Here is a 12,901-nt window from a genome sequence, read left to right on the forward strand (position 1 = left end):
TAATCCATTTTTGAATAAGGCTGTAACATAACAAAATGTGGCAAAAGTTAAGCGCTGTGAATACTTTCTGGATGCACTGTATCCCACCAATTATAATATTAAATAAAGCTAAAAATATTATCCAGTGTTAGCAAATCAGCCAAAACGTGACTATTATTCCCCAAACATATAATTTCTCACCAAGTGATGTGTTTCAGTTATCAACTAAAGAAGCCACTTGAACGAGACATGAAATATTTTCAAGATTTTGGACTTCTAGTTACATGATCTGGATGACTATAAACCATCACAGACCAGTATAAAAAAAATTTTGTGCTGCAGATTTATGGATTCAATCAACATTATGTCTGGAAAGAACTATACAAAAGTATCAGAATTTGTTCTTTTAGGATTTGGAAACCTTCATGGATTCAATGTTTTATTCTTTGTAGTCTTCTTAATCATCTTTGTATTCACTATCACTGGAAATCTTCTGATCATTGTATTAGTATCCATCACCCCAGCCCTTCAGACACCCATGTATTATTTCCTAAGTCATCTGTCATTTTCAGATCTCTTGATTTCAACCAACATTCTTCCAAACATACTAGGAAGTCTACTTTTTGGGAAGGAAATAATTACGTACTGTGGTTGCATCACACAATTTTATTTTTTCAGCGCTTCAACTGTTACGGAATGTTTCCTCCTCTCGATCATGTCCTATGATCGGTACTTGGCCATCTGTAACCCTTTGAGATATTCCACTATCATGAGCATGATGTTTTGTGTCAATCTCTCGGTTTGGCCATGGCTGTTCAGTTTTACTTCTAACCTTTTAATCGTTCTGCCTATATCAGATTTTGACTTTTGTGCTGATAATGTCATTGACCATTTCTACTGTGACCTCTCCCCTCTTCAGAAGCTTTCTTGTTCGAACACCTTTTTGGTTGAGCTTGAAGTTCTTGTCTTTTCCTTGCCGATATTTATTTTTCCATGTGGTTTTATCACGGTGACGTACATCTACATCTTCCATACTATATTCAGCATACTGTCCCCAACAGACAAACAGAAAGCATTTTCAACCTGCAGTTCTCACCTTCTTGTAGTGGGGTTGTTTTACGGGACACTGATAGCTAAATACATGATACCCTCTAAAGGACACTCTTTGGTTATCAATAAGATTTCATCTGTACTTCACACTGTGTGTACACCTTTATTTAATCCCATTATATATAGTCTAAGGAACCAAGATATCAGGAAAGCACTTCGAATCGTTTTGTAGAAATATTAACTCTGAATTAAAGGATATGTTCTCATAAACTGATATGAGAACAAAAATAAAAGGAGCTATGGCTACGTTGGATGTCAAAAAACATAGCAACTAGCACAATACCATAATACATAGCATAATAAATGTCACAAAACAATAGTGCGGTGCTAAGATCAATTAAAATGTATGACAAATACAATAGTGTAATGCACATATATCAAACTCTTATGTGTCACCACAAATTTAAAAAATAAAACAAAGGAATCCATAAAATTGTAAATTCAGTGGTTTTTAAATTGTAAGGGAAATGACAGATGTGGATATCAAACACCACCAAACTCCTTAATGATGAACCGCACAGCACCTTGGTGTACAACAAAGGGAGGGTTACCAGAATCATATGACCCCTAATTAAGAGCAGTCAACCAGCACTTGTGTATCAATCCTAGTGTAGCACTACCCCTTTAGAAGTCACTACAAGATTTGGGTCCCCATATAGTCCTGCACAGCCAGGCATCACACATCTTCACAAAAGCTTGCATCCAGAGTCATAAATCAGTCCTTGAGCTTTGGTTTTTTTGTTTTATTTAGAGGATTTGAACTGACATAGGGACAGGGGTGTACAGGATGCCCAAAGGTACTTGGAACTATTTACAAGCCTTCTCTGCAACGCAGTCTCTGTTAGAGAGCTAGAAAGCGTCTCCTTAATGTACCACCCCAGACCCTAGATGAACTTCTCCTCTTCACCCAGCAATCTGGAGGTATCCCTGAACAGGGCATGCGGTTCCTGTCACTTTCAGAGGTAAACAATCACTAGAAGGTGGCTAATCTGGTTTTCTAACAGAGTGCTTCTTCCCCTATCCGACACATCCCACTGGGCCTCCTCGCAGCTTCATTCCTTCAACCTCACATCTTCCACCAGAACTTTCCTTCCAACAGCTTTCTACTCCTTACTGGACAGGCTGACTGATATTTAAGGGCTATTCTGACTCTTTGCCAAGCCTCCTGTTGCCAAGACTCCTTACATCCCCCAACTACTTCTAGAACTTTCTCTAAAGTTCTAGGTAGGGGGAAGTCTCAGAGAGTTGAGTCTGCAGAGCCTTCCAGCTCCTGACCGAAATTTAACCCTTCTAACTATTACACCTGTTTTGCTATTCATCTCCTGTCTAACCACTAGGATCTAGCTCCCCCTAGCTGACTAGCAGGGTGCTACATAAGATATCCAGCTTTTCTCAAAATGTCAAACGATGGTGCTGCTACACTATATCAGATCGCTGTGCATATATACTCGTGAAAAAGAAAAAGACAGGTTCTCCATAGTGTAATCCCGATAAAAACACCAATGTAATGTGGTAAATGCACTTACAATGAAAAGATGACAATCAGGCACTTCATATCATATAAACAACTCATGTTCCAGAATCCAAGATGGCCATGGCGGCATCACATATTGGTAGTGGCGGGTCCATCTCTGCCCTACTAGTTTCATCAAAGATGACACCACCAGGAGCACCAGTCATCTAAGAGCTTGTTATATTTGCATTGCACTATTGTATTGCACATACATTGTAACCCCCCTGGCGGTATTCCCGAGTGTAGCTCGGGGTAAAGTTTCAGTACCACAAGTGGTAACCCCGAGCTACACTACGGGAACGGAACGGCGGGAAATTTGAAAAAATGACAAAAGTGACATTCACTAAATTCACTAAAATCGCATAGTAAAACATTCATGTATCAAACCATTTCACATACATTTTGTCCCGAGTGCTTTGTCCGGCGCCCTGCCTGCACTTTTACTCTTCTTTCTGCCTGGAAACTGAGAAACGTCCATGGTGTCCAAAAAGCGTCCCTTTAGGTCAAAAGTGGTTTTAGACCGGCTAGAGAACAGTGATAGTAAATCAGAACCACTTGTAGAATTGAGTGATAATGATTTGTGGGGGAAATTCCTCATCAGACACTGAAAACGATTCTGCGACTTTGCTCAGTGATGTGCGAACTTGGCGCTCTATTTCACATTTCAGTGTTTTTGATTTGATTATATTATTGAATTAAATTTATTATTATATTATTATTTTTCATGATTATTTATTAAATTATAATTTATGATTTTGTGTTTCAAATTGTAACATACCCGGGATGTTTACTAGACTCTTGTTCAGACAGATTCAGTGAGTTATTCCTAAAAATTACAGGCCTACAATAAAAAAAAATACATATTTCCATGCAAAAAAATGTACCACTTTGAGCACAGAAATATGGACATAATCAGACCGCTAGGGAGGTTAATATACACTACATTGCCAAAAGTATTGGCCCGCCCTCCAAATCATGTGATTCAGGTGTTCCAATCCCCTCCATGGACACAGGTGTATACAATCAAGCCCCTAGGCATGCAGACTGCTTCTACAAACATTGGTGAAAGAATGGGTTGCTCTCAGGAGCTCAGTGAATCCAAGCGTGGTCCCGTGATAGGTTGTCACCTGTGCAATAAGTCCATCCGTGACATTTCCTGGCTACTAAATATTCCACGCTCAACTGTTAGTGGGATTATAACAAAGTGGAAGCAACTGGGAACAACAGCAACTCAGCCACCAAGTGGTAGACCATGTAACATGACAGAGCGGGGTTAAACAGACCATTGTGGAAGCCAACCACTGCCATGAGGAGGCCTTGGCAGTGTTGATACAGGCCCAGAAGTCTCAGTTGGCACAGTTGGAGGTTCAGAACTGATAAACATTGAGACCAGCCTGGTAAAGGGTAATGGCGCTACCTTTAACTAAAATAATCAAATAAAAGACTGTCATTTCCACTCCCCATCCCCCCTTTTTTTCGCTCTCTTCTCCCCCTACCTTTCAAGTTCAACCCACCAGCAACAGACCATTGTGGAAGCCAATCACTGCTATGAGGAGACCTTGGCAGTGTTGATACAGGCCCAGCAGTCTCAGTTGGCACAGTTGGAGGTTCAGAAGAAGTCTGTCCAGACCTAGTTAGACATTCTAGCAGATTGTCTTATGGGAACTGTTGATCCTTGCAACCCTGTCATGGTGAGACCCAAACATTTCCTATAGAAATGTATTCCTCATAATGACGTGAAGGCCTTCTTGACCATGTTTGACAGCACATCCTAGAGAGATGGGTGGCCACAGGACCAGTCGGTCAGCCTCATTGCCCCGTTTATATCATGGGGGCAGCAGCAGGCCTATTATGACCTGCTGGCAGCTGACACCAAGGACTATGGAAGACTTAAGGGGAAGATCTTAGACTGCATTGCGGTGGTCACTGTGGTTCCAAATGCATGACCTGTTGCAGCTGTTGTGTTGGGTCAGCCATGGAGAGCCCCAGAGGATGGACTGACTGGTGAAGATAGTGGAGCGCTATACTGTAGTCGAGGATCTGCCTGGACCTGCCAAGTCTAAAGGACCCCTGTCTCCATGGAGAGCAGAGCTATCCGGAATGGTAGGAACCAGCATTCAGGAGTGTCCCAGGGTTATGCTTCCACACAAAGGAATGAAAACCTGCTGGTGGTGTAACTCTCGGGTCCATGTCCAGGATCAGTGTCCCCAGCAGGAGGAATCCATGGAATGTGGAGCTACACTGAGGATGTCCTTCTATGTCCAGAGGGCATGTGCTGCCCACCTGGATCTGACTGAGGAGAGGTTTGAATGTGACATCTGAGTGAACCCCCTTCACACATGGGTTCTGTTGAACTGGTAGTATGGTGACCTGGAAATGTCACTAAGACCCTAAATCTATGCTCAAGAGGGTAGTGCAAAAAGATAGAAAAGATTGGTACTGCTTGTTCCCAGCACTCATGTTTGCTGTAAGAGAGGTACCACAAGCATCAACCGAGATTACCTTATATGAATTGATATATGGACCTCGGGGGTTGCTTGATCTAATAAAAGTGAATCTTCCCCACATAAAACGGTGGTAAAGCAAATGAGAGAGAGAATTGCTAAGGTGATGGCTGTGGTAAAGGAGCCTTTACAGAAGATACAAGAAGCACAGAGAATCAACTGTTCCACCAAGCTTAGACAGTTCTAGTTTGGGAACAAAGTGAATGTGCTTATACTCACAGTGAAGAGTAAATTCCTGGCCAAGTGGCAGGGACCACTTGAGGTGGTAGAAAAGGCCAGTGAGGTAAATTATAAAGTAAATCAACCTGAGAAGTGAAAGCCTTACCAAGTCTACCAAGCAAAACTGTTAAAACTGTGGAAGGACTAAGAGAAGGTAGCTGTCCTGACTGAGATTAATTCTAAGCTCCCTGAAAGGGTGGACTTTAAGCGCCAGTTTCCACCACCCTATCCGAGCCACGAACTCTGCAGGTAAAAGAGTTTTTACAGAGGAATAAGCAGATTTTACAGGGCTGCTAGGCCTTGCCAGGGTAATTAAGCATGACATTGTCACTGAGCCTAATGTAAAGGTCCAGAGTAAATCCCTACTCACACAGGAAAGCAGTATTGGTGGAAATTCCGAAAATGCTTGAACTTGATATCGTTGAGGAATCACAGTATGAATGGTTGAGTCCGACTGTGTTAGTCCTAAAACCCAACTCTGTGGTTTTTGTAATGATTTCAGACAGCTCAGTGAGGTATCGAAGTTCATTGCATATCCAAAGCCCTGAGTAGAGGAACTGATAGAGATTGAGACCAGCCTGGTAGACCTTACCAAAGGGTACTGGCAGCTACCTTTAAAGGAGTCAAAGAAAAGACTGTCTTTTGCACTCCAGAGGGTCACTTCCAACATTAAAGAATGTCATGTGGATTACATTCTGTCCTGGCTACTTTTCAGAGGGGGATAAAACACTACACATGCATCACAAATACACAGTGTATATCAATCAGTAAAAGTTCTATAATTATGCAGATAATGGCATAAATACTCATATAGTCAAACCAGGGGCGGACTGACAACTCATGGGGCCCCCGGGCAATAGGGGATCATGGGGTCCCTGTGTCCTTGCCCAAACTCAAAAAAGCCTATGAAAAAGGTACCAGGGGCATCTCATGGGGCCCCCTACTGACCCCGGGCCCTCGGGCAGTGCCCGAGTTTCCAAATGGTCAGTCCGCCCCTGAGTCAAACAAATAAGGTAAGTGTATACAAAAATAGTCCATGCTTATTTGAAGTTATATTAAACAATATCAGTTCATCAACAGTTTTATATTCGCATAATATCCTTGGCTCAAATGATCCACGTGCAACCATAAATAACGTGACTGTCTTCCCATTTACCACTGTGCTCACCTTTCAAAATTTGACCTACAACACAGGTATGGTCTAATAAAGCATGTGTATTTTGTGGAAGGTAACGTGTTGCTTTCCCTGCTAGGTATGGGGGATTTGGTTTGGTTTGCTTGTTTGTCTGTCTCAGTTTTATTTGGCTTGTTTTTACTTACTTACAAAATGGTAGGAGCTTTATGCTCCTGGCAAATCTGATGACGATTGTCTTCTAGGTACTTTTTGATTCTGACTTTCCGCTTATTCTACTTTTAATGGGTCTCGACTGTGCTGCTTCCATCTAATTGGATTTCTCAAAACCAATACTCCCACACAGCTGTCCCAGTGGGCATAGCTGATTTTCCAGTACTTCACTTCATTTTCCATGTGAGCTAGAGCAGGGCCTAAAATTTCTAGACCTACTAGCCAGGCACAAATCTTACTCTCCACCAGTTGTCCCACCCAACCTTACCCAGGTCTGCCTCCAATCCCACCTCTGGCCTGCCCCCAACACCACCCCCGGCCCGGCCCCAACCCCACCCCCAGCCCTGCCCCAAACCACGGCCCCTTAAAGCTTATGAAATTAGATTTTTTCTTTAGAATAAAGAGTCCAAAATATAAAACTGTATACAGTAATGTATATCCCAGCTCCCCTGTACTCCATTATAATGATATGACATGTATACAGTACTTACTCCTTGAGTCCCCCACGGCGGTGGAGAGGGTGTCTCCTCTCAGCGGAGGAGAGCGGACCTCTCCTACCCCTGTCCCCGGTGCCGAAGAAGCTGGAAACCGGAACTCGGAAACTGGAACTCGGCTTCACAATGAGGCTTGAAGCGCAGCCGCCCCATCATCTGTGCTCGCCGCTCACCGTTAGAGAATTTCTCCTCGCATTTCGCATTTGGCGAGTGGGTGAGCAGCTTTTTCAAGCCCTGAGCTAGAGGATCTAACGTCACCTCTGGATACTTTTCCTCTTTGATCTTTGTTCTCCCTTCCTGTTTTCTACTCTTCTTGCTCCGTGTGGACTCGAGTTTCTTTTGGCCATATGACATTTTGCAGCACATGTATCTATTATATGCACCTATTATGAATACTGTAAGTAATCTTTGTTATATACAGTTGGTCATGTTATTGTATCCTTTATAACATTTAATTTTCTTGCTGCGACTTAATAAACAGTTTTATGGGAAAAAAAATAAAGCATGTTTTGTTTCCAGCAGATATCTCTAAGGTCACACTATGCCTTCTCTGCACTTGCAATGAGATCTCACAGTCTTTGAATCCACTAGGGTGTCTGTGACCGGCAATGTGCTCTTCCTCGGAAATTTGGTGCTGGTCCCTTGAAGTCTTATACCCATGCTGCCATGCTAGATCTTTCCAATGACATGTTAAAACACAAGGGAAAGAGCAACCTCCAATGGTATAGTAAAACTATAATTAAACTTTATTGGTTAAAAACCGCATTCACATTGTGTAAAAAATGTCCAGCATGTCACAATAATATATATACTGTAGACAGGGGCGTGGATGAGGGGGTACCACCAGTCCTCCTGTACAGGGCCCAGGCCAGCAGGGGGGCCCAGGAAGCTGGGTGAATTGGATGTGGGCAGGGAGGGTGATCAGCACGGTGGAGGGGCAATTACTGAAACCGATTCCCTGAATGGCTCTTTCTGCCGTAGCTGAAAGCTGGCTTCCTCTCCTCTCCCTCCCGCTGACTTTCAGCTGCTGCAGAGAGATCATTTTCAGTCATTTCCCCCCCACTACACTCATCACCCTCCCTGTGCACCATACATTTCCCCCTGCTGCCCAGGCCCCCCTCTCCTTCCCACCGGCAGCTGTAAGCACACAATAGGATCCTTCAGGATGGAGAGTGGGGGGAAGGGTCCAGAAAACATGTCCCATTTGTCAGCCCCTTTCTTTCCTGAATGAACACAATGAGTGATCGTTAGCTATAGCATAAGTAAACTTTGTTTTCTTTGGGGACCCTGTCAGGTCCCTTCCGGTCTGCGATCCTACAAGCTCCGCCCTACACGTTGAATCACAGGTCACGTGATGTCATCAGGGGCTGGAGACACCTGCAGGAATGACTCACTTTTATTTATTTTATTATGATCCCACCAACAAATTATTATGTCTAAACCCAAAACCAAAAATGTAATATAATGCAGCTTACCAGTCCTTAGATGTGTTGGCCAAAATTTAGTTTTCTTTGTAAAGTGTACATTTCCAACAAATATAAAGAATACCTGTAGATCCTGCCAAAAAAATTCAGTATATTATTTTATTAGTTTGGGGTTTAGATTAACTTTAATATTTTATGTATTTCTGCTTTCACTATCAACATTGCAATTTTTCTTGTATAATGAGAATATATTTAATTAAAGTAATCAAATAAATAAAGCCTATTGCAGAGGGATCTTGCTTACAATCCCTGGAAACCTAATTATGAATTGTAAAAAATATATGAAGAAGATCAGACAATGTTCTGTGGTATATAGCCCAAGAAGAACTCAGTGGTGTTGTATAAGTGTTTTTATGCCTTTTTAATAGGTACTATCTTTCTCTTTACACAGTGGAAGAAAAATGTAAAATTATTTGTCACCAACACAAGAGGGCCTGGACAGACTGAGCTATGGTTCACAAATTTGACAAATGATGACATTTACTTGAATATATGTATACAATCTTTTTTTCCAGTTTGTGTTTATATCTGCTTTGCTGTGGCCCGTACAGCACAAACCCGATTTTTTTGTTTTTTTTTATATAGCTGGAGCTGTGTGCAGGCAGCCTATGTTACGCTATGGGGAGGCAGCAACTGTAAGAACGCCACAGGCAGGGGCAGACTGAGAACTCATGGGGCCCCGGGCAATAGGGGATCATGGGGCCCCTGTGTCCTCGCCAACACTCAAACCACACCCAAAAAAGCCTATGAAAGGTACCAGGGGCATCTCATAGGGCCCCTTACTGACCCTGGGCCCTCGGGCAGTGCCCGAGTTTCCGAATGGTCAGTCCGCCCCTGGCCACAGGTCCTAGTTTGGCAGGTGTGTGGATGCACCTGTACGGCCCCAAACACAGGCAGTATGCACTTGGGGCCACTCACTCACACCTGCACACCTGTCAGATTAGAACCTGCTGCTGTGTTCGTTGGTACTGTGGAGAAACAGGCGGCTCCAGCCGCACAAACAGCTCATTCACACTGCATGGGCCAGAGAACCTGTGTGAATGAGCTCTTAATTTTTTTTTATTTTTTTTTAATTTTTCATTATTTGTTGAATTTTTTAAAAATGTTATTAAATTTTTTTTCACAATTCTTTTGGGAAGGTGGGGGGGGGGGGGCTTTAGTGAAATATCAGGGATTTAAATAGACCCTTGAAATCTCACTTCACGACACATTTCCCCAGTTCCCCATTGCAGCCTCAGCAGCACAGAATGAATGAACAGGAAAAGCTCTGCACTACCTCCCTATTCATTCATAAACTGAAGCAACTGAAGCAACTGAAGCAATTAAACTGAAGTAAATTGTGTTAAATATGCTTCAGTTACGAATGAACATTGAGAGTGATCCTTACCAATCACTCGCTGTGTTCATTCAGGAAAGGATTGGTAAATGACATATTAATCAGCTTGTTTCCTGAATCATCCCCATCTGTGCTTGCAGCTGCTGGCAAGAGAGGAGAAGAGGAAAGCTGGCAGTGCTGCCAGGGATGGGGAAACAGGGAGAATCTGATAGTGAACAAGAGCAGAGTGTGGTGGAGGGCAATTAGAGGAACCGATTCCCTGTATGGCTCTCTAAACAGCAGGAGGAAGAGGAGGAGACACCGGCTTTCAGCTGCTGCAGGCCGAGCCATACTGGGGACCAGAGGCATCCTTAGGGTTGGTGTCACCCGGTGCGGTAACACTTGGTGACACCCTCTCTAATGATCCCCGCAGAATGGATCGGATCTGTGGATTGAGCATAATGGATCGGACTCCGATCCATTATGCTCAATCCACAGATCCGATCCATCCTGCAGGCATTGTCCGCTTTCTTTACAGCTTACCTTTTCGTGGATCGGGTCCGGTGTCACCCCATATAGGTTGCATGGATCGGATCTACGGATTGAGCATAATGGATCAAAGTCTGATCCATTATTCTCCCCAATCTGCAGATCCCATCCATCCTGCGGGAATCGTTGGCTTGCTTTACAACTTACCTTTTCATGGAGCAGGTCCAGTGTTATCCCGTGCGGTCGGTGTCACCCGGTGTGGAGCGCACCCCCCGCACCTGCCTCAGGACGCCACTGCTGGGGACTGGATCTCAAAGTTGCCCCCCCGCAAAATGTAATGTGATAGGGAGACTGCATAGACCCCCTGGAGTATGGTGGTGACACTTGTGACCCCTGAAGCTAAGCCAAAGTATAATTGTATACTTATTATATGTAGCTTAGCTGGGGGCATTGTTCTGAGGAACATTGATGAACAGTTTGCAGGAGGGGAGGTAAATATTGCCAACAAGCTGACATACACTGCGGATCTATATCTCATATATTGTATTCCAAGAAAATAAGCAAAAATGTTACCTAGTGTTAGCAAAAGCTGAACTTGCTTACTATACCTAAACCAATTAATTGTTCCCTCACGTGGTGTCTTTCAGTTTATCAACCAAAACAGCCATTTGGACTAGAGTGAAAGATTTTCAGATGTTGGACTTTATTTACTACCTCTGGTTACATGATCTGGATGACTAAAGCCATAAACCGGTAACAATGCTCTTTTTTTCATGATGCAGATTTATGGAAGTGAAACATTATGTCTGGAAAGAACTATACAAAGGTTTCAGAATTGTTCTTCTAGGATTTGGAAACTTTCATGAATTAAATATTGATTTCTTTATAGTCTTCTTAATCATCTTTGCATTCACTGTCACAGGAAATCTTCTGATCATTGTATTAGTATCCATCACCCAAGCTTTTCAGACACCTATGTATTATTTCCTAAATCATCTCTCAGACTATTATTCCCAAAACATATAATTTCTCACCCAAGTGATGTCTTTCAGTTATTAACTAAAGAAGCCACTTGAACGAGACATGAAATATTTTCAAGATGTTGGACTTCTAGTTACATGATCTGGATGACTATAAACCATCACAAACCAGTAAAAAAAACTTTTTGTGCTGCAAATTTATGGATTCAATCAACATTATGTCTGGAAAGAACTATACAAAAGTATCAGAATTTGTTCTTTTAGGATTTGGAAACCTTCATGGATTCAATGTTGTATTCTTTGTAGTCTTCTTAATCATCTTTGCATTCACTGTCACAGGAAATCTTCTGATCATTGTATTAGTATCCATCACCCCAACTCTCCATACACCCATGTATTATTTCTTAAGTCATCTCTCATTTTCAGATCTCTTGATTTCGACCAGCATTCTGCCACACATGCTTTGCAGTCTTCTTCTTAGAAAGGAAATAATACCTTTCTGTGGTTGCATCACACAATTTTATTTTTTCAGTGCTACAACTGCTACAGAATGTTTCCTCCTCTCGATCATGTCCTATGATCGGTACTTGGCCATCTGTAACCCTTTGAGATATTCCACTATCATGAACATGATGATTTGTATCCTTCTTTCGTCTTGGCCATGGCTATTGTGTTTTACTTCAAGTCTTTTAATCGTTTTGCCTATATCAGATTTTGACTTTTGTGCTGATAATGTCATTGACCATTTCTACTGTGACTTTTCCCCTCTCCAGAAACTCTCTTGCTCAGACACTTCTTTGATTGAACTGGAAGATTTTGTTTTTTCCATACCGATATTTATTTTTCCATGTGGTTTTATCATGGTGACCTACATCTATATCTCCCAAACCATTTTCATCATACCATCCACTACAGGCAAACAAAAAGCTTTTTCAACCTGCAGTTCTCACCTTCTTGTGGTGGGGACATTTTACGGAACGCTGATAGCTAAATACATGATACCCTCTAAAGGATACTCTTTATATATCAATAAGATTGTATCTTTACTTCATACTGTGTTTACGCCTTTATTTAACCCCATTATATATAGTCTGCGGAATCAAGATATTAGAATAGCACTTCAAAAAATTCTTAGAAATTGTCCATTTTGATAAATTGATGTACTAACTACACTGCACACTCGCTGTGCCCAATATAAGGAATATTGACCAACCCTTCTTGAATTGTTTATTTTATATTATGGGTAACATAGAAGGAGGGTTGGGGCACACAATGGTTGGCAGACTTCCAAAACTTCCATACGATCTATTAAGAAGCAGGAAGGGAGACGCAACAATGTAGTCTAAACTTGTTCAATGATTTTACTGGTACCACATCCTCTAATAAAAAGACACTGAAACATAAACAGTCCCTAGCATAGAAAAAAAAACTTAATGGGATTTTAAAGGTGCCACACCATGTATATAAAA

General features: G+C 42.2%; 2 protein-coding genes across 2 annotated transcripts; both read left to right on the forward strand.

Annotated features, from left to right (window-relative positions):
• Positions 1–325: 325 nt before the first annotated feature.
• On the forward strand, positions 326–1,516 carry LOC149459523 (olfactory receptor 1500-like). Its single transcript, XM_089681015.1, has one exon. It carries the CDS (start codon positions 326–328, stop codon positions 1,259–1,261), a length of 936 nt encoding a protein of 311 aa, XP_089537141.1. The 3' UTR covers positions 1,262–1,516.
• A 10,116-nt stretch (positions 1,517–11,632) lies between these two features.
• LOC149459524 (olfactory receptor 1J4-like) lies at positions 11,633–12,583 on the forward strand. Its single transcript, XM_089681008.1, has one exon. The coding sequence runs from the start codon at positions 11,633–11,635 to the stop codon at positions 12,581–12,583; it is 951 nt and encodes a 316-aa protein (XP_089537134.1).
• Positions 12,584–12,901: the final 318 nt, after the last annotated feature.

Source organism: Staurois parvus, unplaced genomic scaffold, assembly GCF_062004578.1.
Source record: "Staurois parvus isolate SC_StPar_1 unplaced genomic scaffold, SC_StPar_1.0 ptg000255l, whole genome shotgun sequence".
NCBI lineage: Eukaryota > Metazoa > Chordata > Amphibia > Anura > Ranidae > Staurois > Staurois parvus.